Here is a 25,687-nt window from a genome sequence, read left to right as displayed (position 1 = left end):
GACAGCCGCTACGGTAGCCTGGAGGTCCAAACACGCACATGACACCAATGCCGTCACGCAAAGGGTGGGGCGTTACAGAAAGAGCAGAGGGGCTCCATAGGGAGAAAGTACTGTACAATCGCCGTATTGATGGAAAGGGAACAGGTTGGCTTGTGTTCCCTATAAGTTGAGAACTGTGCCAACGAATTCGCTTTTATTTAGTAGATTTTCATATCATTAAACTGACGCACCCGTACATATGCTGACCGCTTTGATGGCGCCGGGGGAACGAGAGGTTATGACATTGTTAGATTTGTTGTTGTTATTATTATGATCAGCTGACCGCTGCTGGAATCGCCCTGTTTGCTGTATTCTAGAAAGCGGTGACAGTGATGAGCGGTTGTCAGGACAACACGTCTTTGAGTTGTTCGGAAAGCAGGGAAAATGTCAGCGCCAGTGAATGGGGAAGGATGGACGATGCGTACACATCCTGCTTTGATGATGAGCCTATCGGCGATGCGATTCACTGCGAGATGAATGCGGTGCAGCCGGGCATAGATGGACATCTGCCGCTGCCCCGAGGCCAACGCGGGCTATCCCAGGACGGTTTGATGTTAGGCCTGGTGGAAGAGGGTTACGCCGCCTATCACGGCCGTCTCGGTTCTGACCCGCAGACTGATTATCTCGACATCCCCTACAGCGAAAGTGATGGGAACGTCGCTACGAAAAAGCGCAACCGCTCCAACAGCTCGCGGCACCGCGGTGAAGTTGTCACGGAGCTCGGACCCGAGGAGGTGCGCTGGTTCTACAAAGAGGACAAGAGGACATGGAAGCCGTTTGTGGGACACGACTCTCTGAAAATCGAGTTGGCTTATCGCAAATTCTGCGAACTGAACCCGAACGAGGTCAAACGCAGAGATGTCGGAGGTGAGGAAGCAGAGGATTTATTCGAGTTGGCATCGTCATGTGAAGCGCCGGCGGTCAGTATTCAAGCGGCGTCGGTAGCAGCGCAGCCGGTGCGCGTGAATGCTGGGGAGGCTAGAAGCTCGACAGGCGAGACGGACGTGGATTCAGAAAGCATTAATGTGGATGCCGTGTGTGTCCGTGGGGGGCTGTACGAGGTGGACATCAAAGAGAAAGACTGTTACCCAGTGTACTGGAACCGTGAGTATTGAGTTAAACCAAAAAGTGACAATTCTCTCATCTTTTACTCGCCCTCGTGCCATTACAAACGCATATGGTGTGTTATTTTTCTTGGACCAAAAGCTTTTTTCCATACAACAAAAGTGAAATGGTGACCGAGAGCCATCAAGCTACAGGACATGAAAGCACCATAAAAGCAGGTCCTGTACTAAGATGCGATCTTTGGATGGAAATACTGATCTTTAGGGTGGGCAATCGAACCGGGAAGGGGTATCAAAAGAAGGGATAGTCCAGGCCATGCATAAAAGTATCAAGAAAGATGTGTGAGAAATTTAAGTCCGAAATTTCGACATTATTCACTGCAATGCCCGCCTTAGTTCCGCCATGCATTTAAGTGTCAAGAAAGTTGTTTATATGACCTGACTGCTATCTTCCAAGTCTTCTGAAGACATACTTTAGCTTTGTGTGAGAAATTTAAGAATGAAATTTCGTCATTGTTCACTGAAAATCTTCCGATCTGCTGTAGCTAGGGGGGCAAGGACAGTCATATGGGTTTGGATGGAGCGGCATGAGGGTGAGTAAATGCTGACAGAATTTTCATTTTGTAGATTAACTATTTCTTTAAGGTAATGTGAAATATTGCATCGGATAAAATTTCAGTGTGCTTGCTTTCATAGAACAAGACCATATCCCGGTGATGCGAGGTCAGTGGTTTACAGATGGCACTTGGTTACCCCTGGAGGTGGAGGACAGTGACCTGATTGAACTGGAGCACCTGGCCCGTTTCCGAGGCCAACAGATGAAAGATACATTTGACACAGAAGCGGTGACCACCACGGTGGACAGCAAGGATGGTAATAGAGGGGGCATGCCATAAATAGGACTTGGGGTTAGGGGATTATTATGGTAGGGGCCAAATACACAAAACAATGTCAACTCACCATGAACTAGCAGCACAGTCACTTAGGTGAATGAATCATGACCCAAATCAGACATCTTGTTGTATTTTCAGGTTTTTGTACTAAAGAGTGTTACGTACTTTAAAAGGCCCTTAAATGAAATGGTCTGGTTAGAAGTGAAGATTATTTAACACTCAAGTAATGTGAAACATGCCTGATTGACTTCTGCCCTGAATTCACTCAGCCATTCACAGTCTGAAACTGAGCCGGAGCCATGTGGACTGGCACAGCGTGGATGAAGTGTACCTTTACAGCGATGCTACCACCTCCAAGATAGCACGAACTGTCACTCAGAAACTGGGATTCTCAAAAGGTTTGTAACACCTTTGATTAATGATTACATATTCAATATTTTGCTTGATTGCATGCTGTTGGGCAAATATTCAATATTCTCAATGATGATTCTCATCAGATTTTCTTTACTGTAATACAGTCACTTTTTACTGTATTACGGTAAGAAATAATGTAATACAATAATTTTTTAATTAAAAGCAGTAAAACAAATATAACCATGATATATGAATAGAATGTTTACTATTTAAATATTTTTTTTCCCACATTACATTAAAAATGTGCTAATTGAAAAAATGTGTCAAAATGCAAAACAACTTTATGGCTCTAAAAATAGGCTTAATTTTTTTTTAATGCAAAATAGGATTGTTTCTTGCTTTCTTTTGATTTTGGGCTACATGTTGACTTCACTTAAAAAAATATGTTGGATTTACTTAAAAAACGTGATGCAAAAATGCTACATATATATTTTAAGTAAATTCAACTTAACTCGAAAATCTTTGTTAGATATTCACACATGTATTAGTTCATTCAACTGTATTTACTTGAAAAGGTATGCCACATGAATAAGATTTAACAACTTATATCATGTTGTTTCAAATTAACTTGCAGTTGTGGTTGCCAGAATAATTCTGTAAAAAATACAGTAAAAACCAACCTGTAAATTTAACAGTTTAAAACTGTTGTTTTTACGGTATATGTTATAGTGCAGTACCATCGTTTAAATTATTAAATGCTAAACGTAATACTTTAACCTTCTGAAACTGTAAAAATCTGCTTTTTACTTTAAAATGTATTGTTATTGTCACTGTTGTAATTACAAATGGGCACATTATGACATGAAGTTCTTCAGTAGTGACCCTTCCAAGAACAATGATCAATAAATATGTGGAGACAGTGCTCGAGTGTCTCTCACACAAACACTAAACACCATCAGGGTAACACATGTGAAATTAAAATAATGCAATAAAAATGAACTAAACTATATTAACTATAACACCCCAATGTACAAAACTGATATTAAAAATAAGAAGAAACATCTATTCACATAAAACGTAATGAAATGTGATGGGTCTTGCGGGGAATTCTGGGAATGCCCGGTTATAGTTTTTATCATAATTGTAACAATAATTTACAGTAAATGTATTCTCTTGTTAAACATAATATAAATGTTTACCATTAATTATATAGGAAAATCATACTTTTTACATCTAAAAAATATTTACATCAACATTTTACCATAAAACTACATGTACTCTCTTTTTAAATATATTTAAAGATTGTAACGTATAATTTACGGTAACTACTCATTAACCAATTTCCTTTTTTTTTTTTTTACTGTAGCATTTTTACAGTCTTTTACCGTTAAAATGATTTACAGTGTACGATACAGTTTGGTGAGAAACAAACTGAAATCTAATGTATTATTATTAAGTGAAAATGTTCACTGACCGTTGATCTCCTGTGCGCGAAAACTCGTTTAGTTGATCTAAAAACAGGTTTGTCACAGAGATAGTGATAACAGAACACAACACAGCTGCACACAAAACAGAGAACAGAACTTACTAAACATGTCTGAAGAGTTTGTAGTCAAAGAATTGATGCGTTTCTATGCCCAGCCTTATTTTTTCTGGAGTTTTCAAACAGATATCAATCAAACAGAAACATAGAAGAGGATACAGGCAGCCATGGTCAAACCGTGTCCTAGCCTGATAGCTAAAGACACGCTATAAAATAATCTTTTCTATGGTAATCAGAGTTTTTGTCCTAACCAGCTGCAATGAGCAACGGGACATTCTGTTGATCACTTGTTTTCCATTTTTGACATTGCACGGTTAACTCCGTCCACTGTTAACTTATGTTTAGTAAGTTCTGTTCTCTGTTTTGTGTGCAGCTGTCTTGTGTTCTGTTGTCACGTCTCTGTGACGGAACTGTTTTTATATAAACAATACGAATTTTCTCTTGAATGCTGGATGTTGCGAGGGGGTTGCATGAACTGTTGCTCTCGTGCCCTATCATGAATGAACTTCAGCTACTCACATTCACGTGCGCAAGAAAAAATTACATGGATTGTGCAGGATCCAGCTACACAAAAGGGAACTAATCACTGTAATGGTGACTTTACACAAGACAACTAATTACAGATAAACAACAACAACAATAATACTATAAAGAGCTGAAGTCCCTGTCAATTCTTTATAACAACTATTTAAATGCCCCAATAGGTTCCTTTTGACCAAACAAATGTGCTTAAATTATTCAAGCACAAGGTCTTATGAGTATTCCCCACATCCTCAGTTCTGTACTTGATCGTTTGAGTTAGTAGTACTTAAAACATAATTTATGGATTTTGTGTTGTATACATTAATGCATATTAAGTAAAGCTAAAAATATTATAAATATGTACGTTTCTGAGTAGAATTAATTTCTTTCTTACGGTATGGTTGTTGAGGAAACCAATTAAAAAAGTGTTTTTTGTAAAATAACATTTCAGTAATTCTGAAAACTACAAATAATATATTGGGATTGACAGTAACTGTGCCTTCCTGTCTGGTTAGCCTCTAGCAGTGGGACCCGTCTCCACCGAGGTTACGTGGAGGAGGCGGCACTAGAGGACACACCTCCTGAGACAACGCACATAGTCTTTGTGGTGCATGGGATTGGCCAGAAGATGGATCAGGGGCGTATTATTAGAAATACAAGCATGTGAGTCTACCAATCAAACAATTTATCACGAAAGTGATCATCTAGATATCAGCCCTGAATGATGTGTGTTGTAAAATAATGTGTGTAATTGATGGTTAGGATGCGTGATGCTGCCCGTAAGATGGAGGAGAAGCACTTTTCTGACCGAACAAATGAACACGTTGAGTTCCTTCCTGTGGAATGGCGATCTAAACTTGCGCTCGATGGAGGTATTGTTGATAGGCAATCATAAACATGAAAAAACACAAAGAACGTTATGTTTGAAAACAATTATTGTTGGCCATTATGACAGAACATTGATTAAATGTCTTCTTTCAGACACTGTGGACTCCATTACTCCTGATAAAGTCAGAGGTTTGAGAGACATGCTGAACAGCAGTGCAATGGACATCATGTACTACACAAGCCCTTTATACAGGGACGAGGTGAGATCATAATCCTCCTCTCTTTCATTCATTATAATATTCCTTTTCTTTCTTAGTTCTTTCATACATCTTTCATAACCTAGATTGCTGCTGCCTACTTAGACAGTATTTTAAGGCACTTTCGACATAAAGGGTGTTTCAAAAGAGAGGCAGCATTATTAAAGGGATAGAAAATTTTAAATTCTCTCAACATTTACTCATCCTCATGCCATCCCTGATGCGATGACTTCTGCTGTACGCACATTGAAGACTTAGAAGAATATCTCAGCTCTGTTGGTCCATTCAATGTAAGTGAATGGTGGCCAGAACTTTGAAGATCAAAAAAGCACATGAAGGCAGCATAAAAGTAATCCGTTCAACTCCGATGGGTAAATCCATATCATCAGAAGTGATTTGATAGGTGTGGGTGAGAAACAGATCAATATTTAAGTTCTTTTTACTATAAATTCTCCTCCCTGCCCAGTAGGTGGCGATATGCATGAAGAATGTGGATCACCAAAAATAAAAGAAGAAATTGGAAAGGTGAAAATGGAGCTTTATAGTGAAAAAGGACTTAAATATTGATCTGTTTCTCACCCACACCTATCATATAGCTTCTGAAGGTATGGATTTAACCACTGTTATCTAATCAAACAGTTCAAAAAGTCCAACAAGCAGTGAAACAGATTGTGTGAAACTTCCAAAGTTCAGTTAATATAGGAGATACACTAAAATAACAACAATCTTTCTGCTTTTTTGTGCTTTATAAATTTGCAATAACAATCTGACCTAGTAAGTGATGAATGTGGTGAATGTAGTCATGACATCGGAGACCTTTCTTTCGAAATCTAAACATAATCTTACTACCAGGTGTTATCTGCGATGTGTCTCACCTATTGTTTTGTGATTGGATCACCTGAAACACATCTTAAATTCCTGAGACCCCGTGTGACTGCTGTGTACATTTTCCCTATATGATTTTGTAACTAGAAGCACCTAATAAACAAGTACAAATATATATATATATTTTATCTATAGCAAATTGGTTTCCACATATGGTGGACAGTGGGACTAAAATGTGAAATTTTTAATAATACCAAGCTATAGGAAGTCAGATGTTTTTATTAAGTAGTTTATTACGTTTCCAGCAGTGTTGCTTATTCATGTTTTTGAGATGTTACAGATATGTTACAGCTGATTTTCAGGAAAGCTGAATTGTAATTATAAGCATCATCCAATTACTGCAAACCATGTTCAAATAAAATGATGCATTATACAATTCTGAATATATGTACTGATTAACATTGTCCCATGTCTGCCAAACATGTTGAGCGGTCCAAACATCATCTGAAGCCTGAAACTTAACCTTTGGTTGTATTTTAAGAGTGAATGCACTTAGCTGAATAGAAAGCCATATGATGCTCCCTTGCTCCCTATTTAGTAAATTACTTAACCTCCAGAGTACTGTCTGTCTGCACTGGTCTCAGAACAGGTTGAAATGCAACTTATGTTCATCCTAATTCCTTATGAAGCCTCAGAAAGCAAAGATTTTCAGCTTTTGGATGAACACCATATATTCGCAATGTGAAAATGCACAGTAAACATACACCAATCAGCCACAACATTAAAACCACCTGCCTAATATTGTGTAGGTCCCCCTCGTGCTGCCAAATCTTGTGGCTGATCGGATGTTAATTAATAGAATCGTATTGCATAGTGATAACAAAATTAAATCTAACAAAATGTATGTTAAAATGAAATGAAATGACCCACAGATGTGTTAGAACAAGTTTTCTCTTCTTTTGAGGAAGTGCAGTGCCAGTTTCCACATATGTGGGCATCATGTTTATCAGGTTTTTAAAGTGGCATATCAAATGAAACTAGAGACTTTACTCTTTACAACCAAACAGGTTTCAGTGAAAAAACTTTTGTTGGTACTGCATCCGTAGGAGCACTTCAAGAATGACTTCAAGTCATGTGACTTGGTGTGGCAGAAGTTAACTCTTTAAATGACAGTCTGGAGTCCAACTATTCAGTTGGTTTTTATTCATTTAAATTACACGTTGCTTATGTGGACTCAGGGTCACACAAGGTTAATACCAGATGTTAACAGGGCCTTAGCCTCTCTCATGTTATAATTGACTGAATGCCCACTCATGCACAGACACTTACTGTGTCCCACTCTCACTCTCCCTGTTCTATTTACACGAATAAAGTGTCACACTCCTTCGTTTCATGCTCACTGCACTTGTATCCTCAGATCACCCGAGGTCTGACCAAAGAGCTGAACCGGCTCTACACGCTCTTCTGCGAGCGCAACCCAGAGTTTGCGGAGAAAGGAAAAGTGTCCATCGTCTCTCACTCGCTCGGCTGTGTCATCACCTTTGACATCATGACGGGGTGGGACCCCGTACGCTTTGTTCATGAAGAGGTGCCAGATTCCATGGATGCTGATGTAAGCAGACATGGTTATAAGCATCAGCTACTGGAGGACCTTCGCATCACACGCTTAAGGTTTACTACTAATAATAGTTATATTATTATTATAATAATAGCTATTAAATTAAGTCAAGTGTGTCTTAATTAGGGCTGTCACGATTATGAAATTTGGCTAACGATTAATTGTCAAACTAATAATTGCAATTATGATGATTAAGTGTCTGTTTTAGGGCTATGATGATTAATTGTTTCTTTTAGGGCTTTCGCAGTTAATTATCATTTGAATTGTCATATTTCTTAAGGTGCATGTGTGCTTCATACACCTTAAGACGTCTTTTTTATAGTATTAAACTTCAAATCTATAAATCAAAAAATAAATAGGGATATATTATTTCTTTAAAGGCTTAAAAGGCTTTAAAACTGTATGAATTATATGAAAAATTATGTTTTAAATATCAAAATATTTCTAAATACTTTAAATATGTCTCTCTTTTTGATAAACTTTAGTTTTGATCAATTTAACATTTATATTGTATTATGCAACAGTAAAATATTTCTGTCCTTTTTTCTTCACTTTCACATGTCATTTTAATGCTCAAGCCCTTATGTCTCGTGAAGCAAAACATTTGAGATTTCGTTGAATAATTTTTCCACAGAAATAGAGTAAGCGCACGAGTCTCCTCCTCTGTGTCACTGTCATTAACACTGGGTGTATGCGCTTTTAAGTCCTCGCGGTTGCGTAGTGACTCGCCTCAATCCGGGTGGGGGAGGATGAATCCCAGCTGCCTCCGCGTCTGAAACCGTCAACATGCGCATCCTATCATGTGGCTTGTTGAGCGCGTTGCCACAGAGACATAGCGCGTGTGGAGGCTTCACGCCATCCGCCGTGGCATCCACGCTCAACTCACCACATGCCCCACCGAGAACGAACCACATTATAGCGGCCACGAGGAGGTTACCCCATGTGATCTACCCTCCCTAGCAAATGGGCCAATTTGGTTGCTTAGGAGACCCGGCTGGAGTCAGTACACCCTGGGATCCGAACTAGCGAACTCCAGGGGTGGTAGCCAGCGTCTTTACCACTGAGCTACCCAGGCCCCCCCCCCGTATTTGATTGTTTGTTTGTTTATTTATATTTTTGTGGGAGTTTGCAAGCCTCTGTTGACGGCACACATCAGAGCGCTTGAGCGCTTCATGCACTCTTCCGTATAGGAGCTTCTCTGGTTGACCTCTGGGATGCTTCTCAGTGATGCTCGGAGCTCAACTGAATGACACACAGAGGTGCCGTTCATGCCATTTATATATTCGCTTAAAATTCCCTTATTTGTGACATTAAAATGTGATTGGAATTTGAAGTGCACAATATCTAACCGCAATCATGGGAATATTTCATATTTGTGACAGGCCTAGTCTTAATGTTTTAGCCTAATTAGTGGTGTAAGCTTAGGCAAACATCAATCTTACTCTCAATCAGCACTAACAGTAGTACTGTTATAATTACTAACTCTAACCTAACCCTAAACTTACCAAAGCCCTAACCCCTAACCCTAAATCTTCAGCATGTAACTCGTCCCTGCACTGTTTATTCTATGAAGATTATTGACATGAACTCATACCGCTTATCGAGGAGAGGTGTGCTATTGTTTTTCTAAGCAATTGTGTCATGATTTACACTTACTGGATGATAGAATAGGTGAAAAAAATCCCATAGGCTTACATTGAAGGAGGGCACAAGCTATATCTAGGGATCGGGAGATGATAGAGACCTGGGGATGGGCTAATTTTTTTTGACCAGTAAGGAACCACCCAAAACAACCTAGAAACCACATAGCAATGCCCTAGCAACCACCCAGATACCATCAATGGTATAGCAATGCCATGGTAACACCCACAACACTCTAGCATGGTGTAATGGAGTTTTGCACTAACAGAAAAAATTTAGGCTTAGTTGTTATTTTTACTGTCTGGGCTTTTCAATTAAAAGATAACTTTTCTGATCATTCTCTTTTAGTTGTTAATGCATGATTCATGTATTTGGTTGTCAATAGAGCTGTTCAGCCATGTTTTGGATTTATAAGTGAACCCGGATGGCTACTATTTTGCCATGAATTCCTTCAGTGATTTTTGAATTACGAGCAAAATAAGATTCTTCTAGAACATAAATTACACATAGTCATACCTCAATTGTGAATTTTGAAGCCATTGTGTTATTTAAAATGGTATAATGCTGGCAAGTTGCTAAATGAGGACTATAAATATCACAAATGTGAGTGTACATGCCTGACAAAAACTGAAAAATTATGTTGTCCTTATATAGCAACTTGCTAGCAACATAATAATAATAAAAAAAAAAACACTGGTTTCAAAATTCACGATTGAGGTATAAATGTGAAATTTATGAGGCATTTGCCCATTCAATGTAAGGGTTAATGTGCCCCTCAGATATTTGAGCCAAGATGATTTTAAATGGATTATTTTAACTTCCAAATTATTATTTTTTTTTTACCTTTGATAATTAATTGAATGATTATTGCATGTAAAAAGAATGTGTATGTGGCAGAAGTCTTTATTCACATTCTAAATGTAGTTTTTTTGTCAGTCCATTTGAGTCACATGTTTCGCTACAGTCCCGTGACTGCCTTGGATCACGCTCACGGGGAAGTTGAGCACATATGGGGAAGTGCGATGTTAAGCTAAATAATTAAATCAACTTATGTGCAGTTAACCTTTCCTAACTGTGTCTGTCTCAGTGGAACAGTCATAGTCTAATATACATTGTCAATATTGTTGTTTGATCAGCGCTTTGGTGCTGAAATGCGTTTGACTGGTTTTGCAGCGTAACACTCTCTTTTCTTCATGTTTAAAGAAAGCAGCAGTTCCTCTCCTTTCCAGTCATATTAAAAACTGTTAGTTTTTTAAGTAATGAAAGGCAGTTTACATGGTTCCTCTATAGCAGCAGATTGTGTATCCATTGAGAAAGGCGGCTGAACGGATCGAGACGACCCGCGCTTTTTACAGTCTAGGGGAAAACTGTAATGTGTCAAACATTGATGGCAATTGCGATTACTGGCACGATGAAGAGACAGCATTTCGTGTTTTCTCTGCATGTTTCAAAAGACGAAAGACAAAAAGATGGTTTGCTTGGCGACATTTCCACAGTATTCGTCCAGTCACTGTCACTCGTCTATGGGTTCTTCTCTTATAAAATTGTACGTACTCGTTCCCTTTCCTTGCATCATTTCTTTGCAAATTCTGTGAATAATATGTTTTATTATTTTACTGTGAGCATTTTTGGGCGGAACCTAGTTATTTTTTGTTTGATTCTCTCATGAATTATAATAATAAAAACAATCTCTCTGCGGAATATGAAAAGCTAGCATTTAAAACACAGTTCATTTTAACGTGGCGAGGCCTATGTTTAAAATTCAATGCCCTGTTCAGTTCTTTATTTATTTTAAATGCATCTACAGATTATTATTTATTTATTTTTTTTATAGCCTACATATCGTTTATTTTCGTAGTATTTTAAAACTCTGACGTCCAACCTGGAATTTAGACTCTTAGACTATCATCATAGAGTAAGTTAGGCTAACTTTTGTAAATTAATGTTTAGTTTGATATTTGATATGTCACTTTATTTCTATATTTAGATTTGCTTAAGTGTAGGTTTAAATACTCTGTACTTGAAATTAGAGGTCAAACTAAAGAAGTTAGCCCTTGGCATTAATTTATGATAAATTTGCGCCTCATTAAATAACATTACATTAATTCATACCTTTGTAAATGTACTATTACACCATATCTATTGTTGTTAGTGTTGTTAGTGCTATTTCTTGTTTTGTATTTAGTCAATATACCCGAACGCATACAGTATATCACAATGATTTTATGAGCAGCTGTGTGTAATGTTTTTATCCACATGCTTTTTAGACATTCTAGATGTTTGTTTTTTTTGTTCTATTGCTTTTACTTTGTTTATATTCAAATGTATTCATTTTACTCGTCATGCAATGAAGACACAAACAAAAAGAGGTACTGATAAAACATGCATCTAAGGGTGAAAAACATTGCTACACTAAAAGCACCACAACAATATTTTAATATCTGACTTTTCCGCTCTGATTTTGATGACTTTGACAGTTTTGTGCAATCAAATGTTATTGTTATTAAGCTTATTTATTTTTTGAATATCTGAAATCCTACTGAAACACATCTGATTGGTGTCTTGGGGAAATGACTCCAACCTAATTATACAGAGCTTTAACTAATCATTGGCATAACCCATCGACTAGTCAATTTTTAAATCATGCCGTTTTACACGTCCCTAGCCGTTGTGTTGTTGAAATGTAATTAATTAATATATTCATTATAAATCCTAATAACTCTTGATACACCGTTGTATGTGACAATTATAGTTTATTAAAACCACAAAGGTGAAACATGAATTAGAACTGTTGTGTCAGATGATGGCCCAAAAATACCCTCTTAAAATGTAATAAATGCCCATGAAAAATAACTCCAGGTGTCAAATATTGCCCCTTAATGGAAATAATCACTCTGGTATGATCAGCCTCGTTTAGAAATGCTTTAGCCAATAGATGCATATGCACTCAATAAAATTAAAAACGTCAACCTCTGGAACATGCCCGGACCCCCCTTGACAATAAGGGCACACTTCTTTTCTGGGTCAGTTTGTTGTGCGTACTCTGAGATTAAATCCTGCAGGAATGCGATTATGATTTTTGTCCCCTTGAAAACGTTTTTATTTCAATTTATAAAATATAATTAAATGGTAATAGATACTTAAATCCAAGATGTTAAAAATAACTAATATTTCTTTAGAGTAGGGTTACAAAATTCCAGGAATTTTCAAAGGGAATATGTGGGAATTAACGGGAATATATGGTATTAACGGGAATATAGGAATAAACTGGAAATTTGCTATATTGCAGGTTAGCCTATAACAGGGAACTTAAATGTAGTTGAAAAAAAAAACGTCTTGCAGCATAATCTTTTTTAAAACAACCAGATTGAATGCACATTCCTCAATCACATGCACTTACTGCAGGATACTTACTACAGCAGGACTATTGAAGCCACACTACTGCATTTGAGCCAAAGGTCTACATCCAGTCAAACATGTTTTATTGATATTATTAGGGTAAATATATTTGATCTATGGTATTAAAATATAACAAGCAAATACTAAATCAAAATGTGTTTATACAGTAGCAAGCTAGCAAGTAATTCAGTTATGCTAAATGTAAGATAGCTAACACCATTTCATTGACATTTTAAGTGACTAGCCATCATGGTGCTAGCTGGCTCAACAGCGATGCTGTTTCTTCTGCCTTCTGCTAGCCAGTTTTCTGTTATCATACAAGAATGTAGGTTATAGTTTGATTTAGCATGCTGCTTGAGGAGTGTTCATCTATTCATCTAGCCTATTTCTATTCATTTGTCCAGCATCAATTGTAAAATGTTTTTACCATTCCAGAATATTCTAATTGTTTAGCTAACTATTTATATATCCATGCATGGCATTGCATTCATGTTTTTTACAAGCTTTTTTCTAATCTTATTCTACAGAACAATGACACATGCGCCATCTGATGTATGGATACATTTCACCTCAGCTAATGTAGAAGGAAAGGCTGTGTACATTTGCAAATACTGTGCAAAGACCTATGTTAAGAATGCCACAAAGATGCATCAGCATATAGCCAAGTGCCCAAAGTTTTAAATTCCGTAGCATAACTTCCCATGTAAAGTTTCCGGAAATTTACCGGAAATTTTACGCCCCTTTGCAACCCTACTTTAGAGTGCTTTTAAGTGTCAATCAAGCCCCCCCAGCTGATTTAATGAGAAATACAAGGCACAAAATACTAACCATTTTATTTGGTTAATTTTCTTTTAGTAAGTTCATTTAGTTCGTTTTATTATCTATAACTTACACTGAACATGGAAAACTACATTTACAGTAATCACCTCATTCAGAGGAAGGCTACATGTTCAACTTCTTTAGTGATCGGCTTCAGCTCACTCTCTGTTGAGCTGAGACACATTTTGCACTGCCTCTTATGCCTCTTATGTGCACAAAAGAAGTGTTAAGAGCACAAGAAAGCAATGTAAAACCATCTGAAAATGTAAAAATGCAATCGAATGCAACCATTACTGATTCAATTACTGATTAAAACAGGTGTTTATACCTTTTCCTGTGATTTATACTGCTTGTTGTAGCAATATGAACTTTGCATAAATGGTGGTGGTGGTGGTGGTGGGTTGGGTTTGGTTGACCCTGGTGCCCCTTCAAAAACATTAGGTGCATGACACCCCTGTTGCAGAACAACGTGAAAGTCTCTTCAAGTAAATTTGAACACAGACAATATTTTACATTATTTATTCCTGATGGAACCTATAGTGAATTAGCCTTCCATGTTAGCAAATTGACGTCACGGCTAAACAGATCTATTGTAAGGAATGAGCTTTTAAAATACCATTGATTTTTTAGTGTTCTCTTATTGTTTCTGAAGCCTTCTTAGAGTCATGTATTATTTAAAGGGTTTTTAGTTTTGAATGCACTCTACTCCACAATGATAACCCCCCATTAATCCAGTTTGTGTAATGGACCACTCCAAAACTGATTTAAATCTATTTCTCAATGTTCAATTTGCAGATTGAGGGACTTGGAAAATCAGCTTCTGCATTTCCAAACCTCATCGTCAAGATGGACTCCAGCCCTGAAATTCAAGGTATGTTGATAAGGGTGATAACTCAGTACTAGTGTTTACACTGCATCAGAGAACGCTGCACATGTGTAGATTTCAATGGGGATAACACTTTGGAAGGACGTAGATGAAAACACATTGGTTTGCGGAGGTGGTGCTCCATCATCCGACCAAACATTGAGAACTTCTGCTACAACAAACTCTGACATAGGCAGCTGTTGACTGATGCGAAGCTCACAGAGACGGATCTAGTTGTGCTGCCGGAAAATCAATTAGCTCTATTTGTGATTACAAACTCATACTGCTCTTTCAACCCCCTCAAAACAGAGCTTACATATTCTTGTCCAGCAAATGCTCCATCTGAGCTCTGCTGTGTGCAGACGCCCTAAGTATGTCCTTCTTTTTTTACTCCCATCATCCAGTATTGTCAGTCTTATCTAATTACCTTTGTGGGCATTGACTTGGGGTTGTAGGTGGAGAACTTCTTCTGCATGGGCTCTCCTCTGGCAGTGTTCTTGGCTTTACGAGGGGTCCGTCCTGGAACCAACAGAACGCAGGACCACTTCCTTCCCAAAAGCATCTGTCAGCGGCTTTTCAACATCTTCCATCCCACTGATCCTGTGGTGAGTGTGATTAGATTGAAGTCTAAATATAGCTCAGAATCAGATCTCTATTGTTACTGGCCCATATACAGTATATTATACTAAGATATTTACATGGGACACCAAGGTTCTTCAAAGAATACTATTGATTTAAAGTGGTACATTTATAGTCATTATTATAATAATGTCCAAAAAACATGGTACTTTTTGTAAGTGTAATTATAGAATCAGGCAGAGTAAAAGAATAATGAAATGGTTTTCTGCAGGCATACAGACTGGAGCCCCTCATTCTAAAGCATTACAGTAATATAGCACCTGCCCAGATCCACTGGTGAGTAAAATAATGCTCTATCCTACCAGTATATTTCTGAAGATTTAAGAAAAGAAAGAAAGTTCTATCAGGAAGACTCGCAGACTTGAGTGAAATTGAAGATTAAATTTATTTGATGAATATAAAACAGAAAAGTAATGTCTCTCTTTGGCGTAGACCCCGTCTGGCGGTCCAAAGTTGTAGTACTCTGAACCATCATATCCTGCCGGAGATAGCAGGCAGGGGCGAGGAGCCTACCCCCGTGCAGGACGGGACTCAACTGGTGGTGGTGGGGTGGTGGAGGTTGCCACGTTAGCACACTGAAACAGCAATGTGATAGATTGTGAGCAGACTTATAAAGCAATGGCTTACATGTGATTGGCTGGGAGTTACCTAGCTAATGGTGCGATGATGAACAGCTGCTAGTCTTCCCGCTAGAACTATGCTGCGCTTACATTTCTGTTTCCATAACTTATAAGCCGCCGGACTAGATGGCTTCCTGTATACTCAGCACTGTGAGCTGCATATAACTCCACTAGTTTTTATGTTAAAGCTGAAGTATGTCACTTTTTCAGTGTTAAAATACTTCCTTCTATCCCTGTTTAATATGCAGAGATAACTATAATAAGCCATGCATAGGTTATTTTTCTCGAAAACTTTAAACATTGTCTCTGCGGCACTATAAAATTCCTGTGTTTGTTTTGAGCAAGCCCCTTTGACCCTCCCCCAACAATGTTACTAAACTCACAACGTGAGTTGGGCGTGGGACTATCTGACGGTTTGAACTATAACAGACGAGGGGCGTATTCAAAAAGCTGTTTTGAAAGCATTGTTTATTTTTGCATTTCAGTTCGGTGGCGCCAGTGCCGCAGAAATTACATACCTCGGCTTTACCTTAGTTTAAGTTAGTTTAAATGGTTCATAAATTGTTTTCTTTTTTGTTTGTATCTTTGGAAAATTTTTAGTTTTAGTTTTGTATTCTTTCAGTGTTAGTTGTCAATTCCCATCGCTTACAACACAGCGCCATAAATAATTGAATCTGCCTATGCAACAAGTGAACTGTCATTGGCTGTTTTCCATGTAAATCAGATGGCTGCTTTTGTCTAATCGAGCCCAACAGTACATGCCCACTTTTTCAGCCATCTTGGTTAAATAATTATTTTTCCCATTCATTTTTTTTCTCCACAAAATCCTTCATAAAAGAGTTCTAAACCATGAACAAAACCAACCAGCTGTGAGATGAATCACACCATTACAAACTTTGATTTGAAGCAAGAAAATATTTGAAAATCAGACAAAATGATACTTACCATCTTTCATGAGTGAATGAACTACAAACCCATGTAGACTTGCAAATGACGTAATTCAATAAAAGGTGGAAAAATATAAAACTTGATTTCAAGTTGTTGATTATAAGTATAGAAACAGTATATTACATTTAAATTGATTGCAAAATATTCAGAGAAATACAAATATCTAAGTAGTTTGAGAGTGTAGAGAGAGAGTAGAGAGAGAGTGTTAATGAAGTGGCCGATTGTTGCAGAGCTAGTCTGGCATTCTTTGTTGGTTGCAATTCTCTGATTGGTGGATCTTTGTTCAGAATTATGGGTAGTGTAGTTCTTCACAAGTTATTCTGCTATTAAACATGATTTGTTAAAAATAAAAGTTTAAATAACACAGACTGATGGCTTCAACAGATGCGTATACCATCGATTAACAACCTCTGAGCTCATTGTATCTCTGATTTTAAAGCTTTGTAAGTTATCTTAAATAATCATTTCACCTATGGTGAAAACAACAATACTGTTAATAAAGTACGGCTTGGGAAATAATTGAAATCAGTCCAAACACTGAAAACTAGTCAAGTTTTGTGTGATATGTGTAGGCCAATAGTATCAGTTTAATTTCAAACTCACATTTTTAGTTTTTAATTAACAAAATATTTTATATTTTGTTATATTCGGAATAGTTTTTGTTAATGATAATAACCTTGGTACATTGATTTTTAGGTACAACACCACAAGCCCCACACCGTATGACCAGATCCGTCCCACTCTACTGAACCCATCAAAGGAAAATGCTTCAGTATCAGACACAGAGAGCCTCCCAAGCCCGTGTACCTCCCCTCCACAGCCCCGCAGACACTACGGCGAGTCTATCACCAACCTGGGAAAAGCCAGCATCATGGGTAAGATAGTCTGACCACCAAGAGGTCCTGGTCCATTAAATTTGTCTCACTTTAACCTGAATAGGGAACATTTTGCAAATATTTTAGGTTTCCAAATATTGAGAAAATCTTACTTCATTTACGGCAAATCCTTAGTTTATAGTTCTTGATTTGAGTGCGAAAAACGAAAAACCACAAGAGCTCAGCAAGTCATCAGATCAATAGAGAGCAATTAGGAAGTGTCACAAACAACTGGAGATTTGGAAATACACTTGTCAATAAATTAAGTTTGTAATAGTGTGTGTGTGTGTGTGTTTAACAGGTGCGGCAAGTATAGGTAAAGGTATTGGCGGGATGCTCTTCTCCCGATTCTCCCGCTCTAGTGGGCAGGTGGGTGGTGTGGAGGAGGAGCCATCTGACTGTGAGATTGGAGCATGTGAGAAAGGGGGTGAAGTAACTGGGGAAGAAGGCAGGTCTATGGAGTCAGAAGAGAAAACGGAGGAGAAGACAGAAGAGAAAATCGAGGAGAAACGAGAGGAGAAGGCAGGAGACACCAGCATGTCACAATCAGCCTCTGCTATTATGGATAACTCTTCCTGTAAGTATCATATGCTTGTGCAAGCCATTATGCACAATTTTTTTTATATTCATAGTTTGTTAAAGGTAATGTGTGGAACACCGGAACAATGTACTAAAATACTCACTCAGCGACACAGAAACACAGGTATTGAATCAGCAGCGCGAAACAGTGCGACCAGTGTAGTTTGATTCCTGAACAAATGACTCATATGACCCGCTTCTTTTGAATCTACTGCATTAAAAATGCAGTGCAACCAGTGTAGTCCGCTTCCTGAACAAATTACACTTATGAGACTTTAAAAAAAAAATCTACAACAAATGGGGCTTGGGGAGCTCAGCAAGTATTGACGCTGACTACCACCCCTGGAGTCGTGAGTTCGAATCCAGGGCATGCTGATTGACTCCAGCCAGGTCCCTAAGCAACCAAATTGGCCCGGTGAGTCACATGGGATAACCGCCTCGTGGTCGCGATTAGGGGTTCACGCTCTCAATGGGGTGCGTGGAAAAATTGTGTGTGGAGAGTAGCATGAGCCTCCACGTGCTGTGACTCTTCACGGTGTCATGCACAGCGAACCACGTGATAAGATGCACAGATTGATGGCCTCAGAAACGGAGGCAACTGAGACTTGCCCGCAGTGCGGTGGGTGGGTATTGGGCATTTCAAATTGGGAAAAAAAGGGGACAAAAAAAATAAAATAAAAAATACAACAAATGATTCTTATGAACCGATTCTTTTGAATCTACAGCATGAAATATACAGCGCAACCAGTGTAGTCTGGTTCCCAAACAAATGACTCTTATGAGCTGGTTCATTTACACTACAGCACAAAACATACAGTGCGACCAGTGTAGTCTGCTTAGAATGGATGACTCTTATGAGCCGGTTTATTTGAATATACAGCATGAAACATATAGTGCAGCCAGTGTAGTGCGATTCATGAATGAAGGAATCTTATGAGCCAGTTAATCTAAATATTCAATGAATGACTCTTATAAGCAGGTTCATTTGAATCTACAGCACAAAACATACAGCGTGACCAGTGTAGTCCGATTCCCGAATGTATGACCATTATGAGCTAGTTCATTTGAATCTACAATGAATGACTCCTATGAGCTGGTCCATTTAATCTACTGAGCGAAACACAGCATGACCATTGAATGAATTATTCTTATGAGCCATTTCTTTACAATTGACAGTGTGGAAAACACAGCGCAACCAGTATAGTCTGATTCCTAAACTAATTACTCTTTTGATCCTGTTCACTTGAATCTACAATGAATGACTCTTATGAGCCAGTTCATTTGAAGCTACAGCAGGAAACATACAGCACGACCAGTGTAGTCCAAATGACTGAAGAATGACTCTTATGAGCAGGTTCGTTTGAACAGCTAGTTCCTTTGATATCTGCTTGCGTTGAATTGGCTTAATATGCTATTTATGCAATAAAACAGAAAGTTTGATTTTATTTTGTTTATTATATTGTATTGCATGAACATTGCCCACAGTAATTGATACTTCACACACTGTATTTTACCGATTGAATCGTAACAATTTTATTGGCAGATAGCGCTTTGAGCTCCACCTACTCATGTCCTTTCAATTGTTGAAGTGCATTCATAAACGCTACTGTATTTATTGAAGCCACAACCTTCACAACACTGGAACGCGTTGAGCAGGACGGTTATTTAGAGATTCCCCTGGGGGAAGAGTTAGTAGTGTGTGTGTGAGAGGCACTTGTGCCCCTCCTCTAGCCCGTCATGGAAAATCAGACCTGCGCACCCATCCAAACACTGCAGGTTGGTGAGGCTGGCTCGGCTCTCACCAAGACGGTGCTGCAAGCTTACCATGAAGACCTGCTCAGCGATATGGACGAGAGTGTGCTGGACCCCAAGTCTTTCAATGAGCTGCGTGCGCTGTGCCACTTATATGGCTCCTAGCTACCAAAATCACCACCCATGATATAGACAGTCGATGGGTAGCCTAGTGTCTGCGAAGCGTCATCTTTTGGTTAATTTGTCAGACACTGGTTTGTGTTGATCGATTTGAAAAATGCATACTTTCATGTAAACATAGCCCCTCACCACAGGCTATTCTTGAGATTTGCCATCACCTTCGAAAGGGCTGCTTATCCCTAGCCCCCCGCACGATCACGTAATGTGTCGATGAGGCACTCACTCTGCTTAAGCTGAGCGGTGTTTGCGTACTGAATTACTTTGACGATTGGTTGCTTTAAGCACAGTCATAGGAGCAGAGACCTGCTACTTGCGCATTTGGAGCATTTGGGACTTGGAGTCAACTGGTCGAAGAACATGCTGAAGCCCAGTCGACAGATGTCATTCTTGGGAATAAAACCTGACTCGGCTGCTATGTTAGCACATTCGCCTGAGGAGCGAATTCAATCCACCTTCATGCTGGGAAAGAAACATTCAATGGTATCTGGGTCTTATGGCCAACACAGGAAAATGCCCTAATTCCTTCAGAGGGGCATAGTGCTTCGTCAAGTTGTCAGTTGCAAAGTAGTCATGACGGATGCCTCCAATACAGCCTGGGGAGCCCTATGCAATTGACGTCCGGCTTTTGGCACCTGGACAGGTGCACAAATGACTGGACACATACATTGTCTTAAACTACTACAGTAGTTGTATTTCTAGCCCTGAGAGCCTTCCACCCATTCGTCCAGTGTTTTCACGTCCTGGTCCGATCCGACAACACAGCGGTTGTGACATACATAACCCATCAGGGGGAGGTAGATTGCACCCATTTTAAACTTCACACAACAGCTCGTCTTATGGTGTGAGAGGCATCTCCTGTCAATACATGCAATGCACGTCCCTGGTCATCTGAATAGCGGCACAGATCTGCTCTCGAGTCAGGGAGTTATTTCTCCATTGGGCCTGGATGGTCTAGCCCACTAATGGCCAGTGGGACGAAAGTATGTGTTTCCCCCATCCAGTTATTTCACTAAGTGTTGTGCAAAATATGGTAGAATGAGGAAATTGTTATGTTGGTTGCGCCTGAATGGCCCAACTGCCTTTGGTTTCCAGAGTTGACAGAGCTCTTGAATTGATATCATATTACACACCAGAGCCCCTTCGATGAGACGTTTATTCACTGATTCCTGAACAAATGACTCTTACTAGCAGGTTCATTTAAATCAACAGTGCGAAACATACAGCGCAACCTAAAGTCTGCAAATGTGTTTTATACGTAACTTTGTCCTTGTATAACAGAGCTTTGAATTGGCTAATTTGCTTTTGCCAAGAAAAAGGCAACTTCAGCAAATAATCAAAACAAGCAAGTACTCCTTGCTCTATAGAAATGTATGACATTACAATTCAGCACCTCAAATGCAATATGATTTTTTAAAAAAGAATCAATTATCATGTTTTTATACACCAAACACTATTGATGTTTGAAAAAAGTTATATTGTAAAACATTTTGTTTAGTAAGATCACATTAAAATAACAAACCATGAGATATGTATAAAAACCACTAGATATTATGACAGAACAAGCTGCATATGTAAAATAAATCACACTTCAAAGATATCTTTAAAAGTTTTGCATCAGTATTTTAAAAGCTTTTTTATTGTGGTGGACATGAATGGAATGGAATGATGATTGAGAGATAAACTTCAAAAGCCTGTTGTATCATATTTTATATACATATTTTCAACACGAACTTGTCAATAAAATAATGCAATTTTAAGTTAGCACATATTGCTTAAATTCAGTTAATACTCCTTTTGAAATATTAGTAAAAATATAATCGTCATTGTTCATTTTACTTTGTCAAAATCACCAAAGAGTTAACATAAATAAGACGAGTGCATCACAATGTGAAGGTAGCCATTTTGGAAAATATATTACAAGGTCTTCTACTTCCAGAAGAGCATTGAAACTTTCACCAGGAGGCAGTAAACATCTAGTACACAGCATACAACAGGTTTTTCAGCTAAGTTTGAATCATGTTGATGATGTAGAGGCTCTATAAAGTGATTGGTCAAATATTATACAAGTGCCGTTATAGGGATAAAGAGTGGCTCAAATTTTTTTATTAAAAACAGAAAGGAAAAAGGGTTCTATTATGGGACTTTTCCACTGCACGGTACAACTCAACTCGACTCTGCTCGCTTTTTGGGGGTTTTCAACTGTGGATAGTACCTGGTACCAGGGACTTTTTAGTATCATCTTGGTCGAACTTCCGAGCGGGCCAAGCCCATACTAAATGTGACGTCAAAATCCTGCAGATCACTGATTGGTCCGAGAGAATCGTCACTACCAGCGTCACTTGATTTGCGATACGGGACATCAAACCGTTGTTTTTAAGTTAGCAACAGCTATAGCAGTATCATGTGTTTACATGACTTTCGAATTGTAAAAAGAAATGGTTGTGTGCAAAACCACGGCGTGGTGAATAAACGAGGTGCAGACGTTCCTCTCGTTAGCGACAAACGAAATAGACTTTCAGGAAGTGTTTCAGCTGTTGGCCGCACACGGCTACCACTGGACCTACCAACATTGTAGGGAAAAGTAAAACAAAATTAAAAGTGTCTACAGAACCATCAAGGAAAAGTGGAAGTTGTTCGACCAAATGGGCGCTATCTAGCTCTGGACTCAGCCACGATGTTGTTGGAGTTCACGATGGAGGATGGTTCGTTTTTTTTACATTAACTCTATACTTTGCTTGATTGCTTCACTTTATTTAGTTGACCAGCTACTGGAAGCTTGCTTCTAAAACAACCAGGCCAATGTAACTGTTACACTTGTGTAAAATCCCCATACAACAACTGCTTTATGCAGTACAATGAGCTAGTAGCTTACAGCTAGCGGTTGTGTTATTGTTTATGGTCAGTAATGTTTGTGTTGCGTTTAAGTTGATGTCACGACAGTAGAGGCGGCACAACTATGATGATCAGCCTATAATCCCACCCACGTTGAGGCGGCACTAAACTGCAGTGGAAAAGCAAGCTCAGAAATGTAAAGCGAGTAGAGTCAAGTCGAACCAAACCATAATGCGCAGCGGAAAAGTGCCATCCATGGCCCGGTCCATGATTCACCTATGCCTCCAATACCTGTGAGAATAGCAACCCCCTTTTATACTGTTTTTCAGTGGAACTGGAGAAACGGGTCGACTTTGAGCTGAGGGAGGGCCTGGTGGAGAGCCGCTATTGGTCAGCGGTGACATCGCACACAGCCTATTGGTGCTCCCATGATGTGGCTCTGTTTCTACTAACATTCATGTACAGGCCAAATGAAGCGAACGACGTGGCAGAGGATAACCCTGAATCATCACACACACACCTATAAACTTTTCATCGGCACCACCCTTAATTACAATGGTTTCAAAGCCTGTTTAGTTTAGCAGACCTTATTCACTGTGCATCAGAGATCCTGTCCTTGCCTTGCTTTTCCTTTAACACATTCATGCACACCTATGGAAGAGACATTCTCTCCCACATACCCAAAATATAATTGGTTGTTAACCTCGATGAGATGGTGGTAACGATCACACCTTTTCCAAAAGCAAAAGATTCTACATTTTGACTTATGTGTGTTAACTTGAAGGGAACTTCCGTTATCATTTATTCACCCTCGTGTCATTCCAAACACGCGTGACTTTCTTCATTTTGTGGACTGTTGTGAACTGAGAACTTCAGTCACTATTCACCTACTTTGAATGGAACAAGATTCAACGAAGTGAATGGTGACAGATGCTGAACATCTCTTTTTTTGTGTTCCACCAAAGAAGGGAAGTCATACAGTAAGGGTTTGGAACAACAGGAGGGTGAGTAAATGATAGCAGAATGTTCATTTTTGGGTGAACTATCCCTTTAAGTTGAAGGTCGTATAGTGTGGCTGACAAAAATCTGATGAATTGAAAGTCCACAATTATTTTCTTTGAGTAATACATCTGATGTGATCATTTTTCTTGCCTGAAAATAGCAATTTTGAAGATTTTTTTATTTCTTTTTGATAAATTACACATTGCTATTACATGTTTATATTATTTAGATGATAAAACACAATCTGCATCACTTCTAAAAGTGGCCAAATATTGAGGTGATTGTCGACGGGGGAAGTGCACATAGACCTGATGGAATAATACTTCAACAGATATAGTTTGAAGAGGAAAAGCCATCAGTGAAACCTGCTTAAAAGACATTTTAGTCCTGTTCCAGGTGCTCCTTACTCTATTTCTGATAGACGTGTTGAGGCATTAGTTTGTTCTCTACACCTGCATGATAGACACATAAATCTACTGCATATTTGAATGCACTCTTTGGTATGACCACCACTAAATTAAAGATTATGTTATGCTTTAACATGCATGATAGAGAAGTTCTCCCTTAAACATCCCCCATTAGAAATTCTTTGTGGCATTCTCTTTCTTGTCAATGATGACATATCCTAAATGTTACTTGTTATGTTACTTTTTGTTACATAATAGAGCACTAAAGAACCATTGCTGTTTTAAAATAACGATTGTTTTGTGTTACTTCCATGTTTTATGTATTAATTTTGTATGATTTGTATACAGTAATCCTGAAGAACACCCCCATGCCTTTACAATGCCAAGAGAAAAGCACTTAACATCTCTCCTTACCTCACCTGATGTAAGACATCCCTTGAATGTGCCAATAAGCCGAATAGAGTTAGGTCTTGATGATTTCACATCAGGCCTGTGGTCAGAGGGAACTGTCTGCTTTATGTGCATATATCAGAACTGGACTCCAGTCTTTACTGTTTAGCTTAAGTGAAAACCGAGCTGTTCCAATTTTATGAACCTCGTGTTTTTCATTAAAATTGATATTGACCACCTGCTCTTGAGTCTCAATCTTTTTTTTTATTTTTTTTATCTCAGCTGTGTAGATTAATTACTCTACTATAGCCACAATTTGATGATGCATTCTGGTTAGCAAAAAGTAAATGGAAATCAATACAAAAGAATTGTATTAATCCATGGCGGGTAAATTAGTTTTGCTCATATAAGTCAGAGACAAATGCAGACACAGGGGTGCAGATGGCCACAAAGGAGTAGCCAAGTGTTTATGGGTTCTGGGCATGAAATTGTAAGCAGTGTCCTGGAGTGTGGCATGCAATAATTCATCTACAGCTATTAAAAAAAATGTTTTTCCTAATTCTTGTATTCTTGTTATTATTATTATACATGCAATTTTTTTGGCCCCATATTATCTGAAACACATGTAATATATCCAAAAAGAAAAAACTCACTGCATACTTCACAATGCATACCTATTAGTGAACAGAAAAAGATAAAAGGTCTCACAAACTGAGGAAAGATGTACTGTATAAGAGGTGGTGACCGCCTGACAGCAGCTGAAATATACACTTTCCCTTATATATATTTTAATCTA

At 38.6% G+C, this 25,687-nt stretch overlaps 1 protein-coding gene across 1 annotated transcript; it reads left to right on the top strand.

Annotated features, from left to right (window-relative positions):
- The first annotated feature begins 103 nt into the window (after positions 1 to 103).
- Positions 104 to 25,450, top strand: LOC127621646 (phospholipase DDHD1-like). The gene is made up of 13 exons (XM_052095326.1): positions 104 to 1,143; positions 1,800 to 1,976; positions 2,266 to 2,394; positions 4,931 to 5,078; positions 5,178 to 5,287; positions 5,397 to 5,503; positions 7,743 to 7,996; positions 14,598 to 14,673; positions 15,123 to 15,272; positions 15,518 to 15,582; positions 17,571 to 17,749; positions 18,051 to 18,326; positions 23,422 to 25,450. The coding sequence occupies exons 1-13, from the start codon at positions 372 to 374 to the stop codon at positions 23,616 to 23,618; spliced, it is 2,640 nt and encodes an 879-aa protein (XP_051951286.1). The 5' UTR covers positions 104 to 371; the 3' UTR covers positions 23,619 to 25,450.
- Positions 25,451 to 25,687: the final 237 nt, after the last annotated feature.

The sequence above is a fragment of the Xyrauchen texanus genome, chromosome 28, assembly GCF_025860055.1.
Source record: "Xyrauchen texanus isolate HMW12.3.18 chromosome 28, RBS_HiC_50CHRs, whole genome shotgun sequence".
Taxonomy (NCBI): Eukaryota; Metazoa; Chordata; class Actinopteri; order Cypriniformes; family Catostomidae; genus Xyrauchen; species Xyrauchen texanus.
The sequence above is the reverse complement of the archived record's forward strand: the minus strand, read 5'-3'. Positions and strand labels throughout refer to the sequence as shown.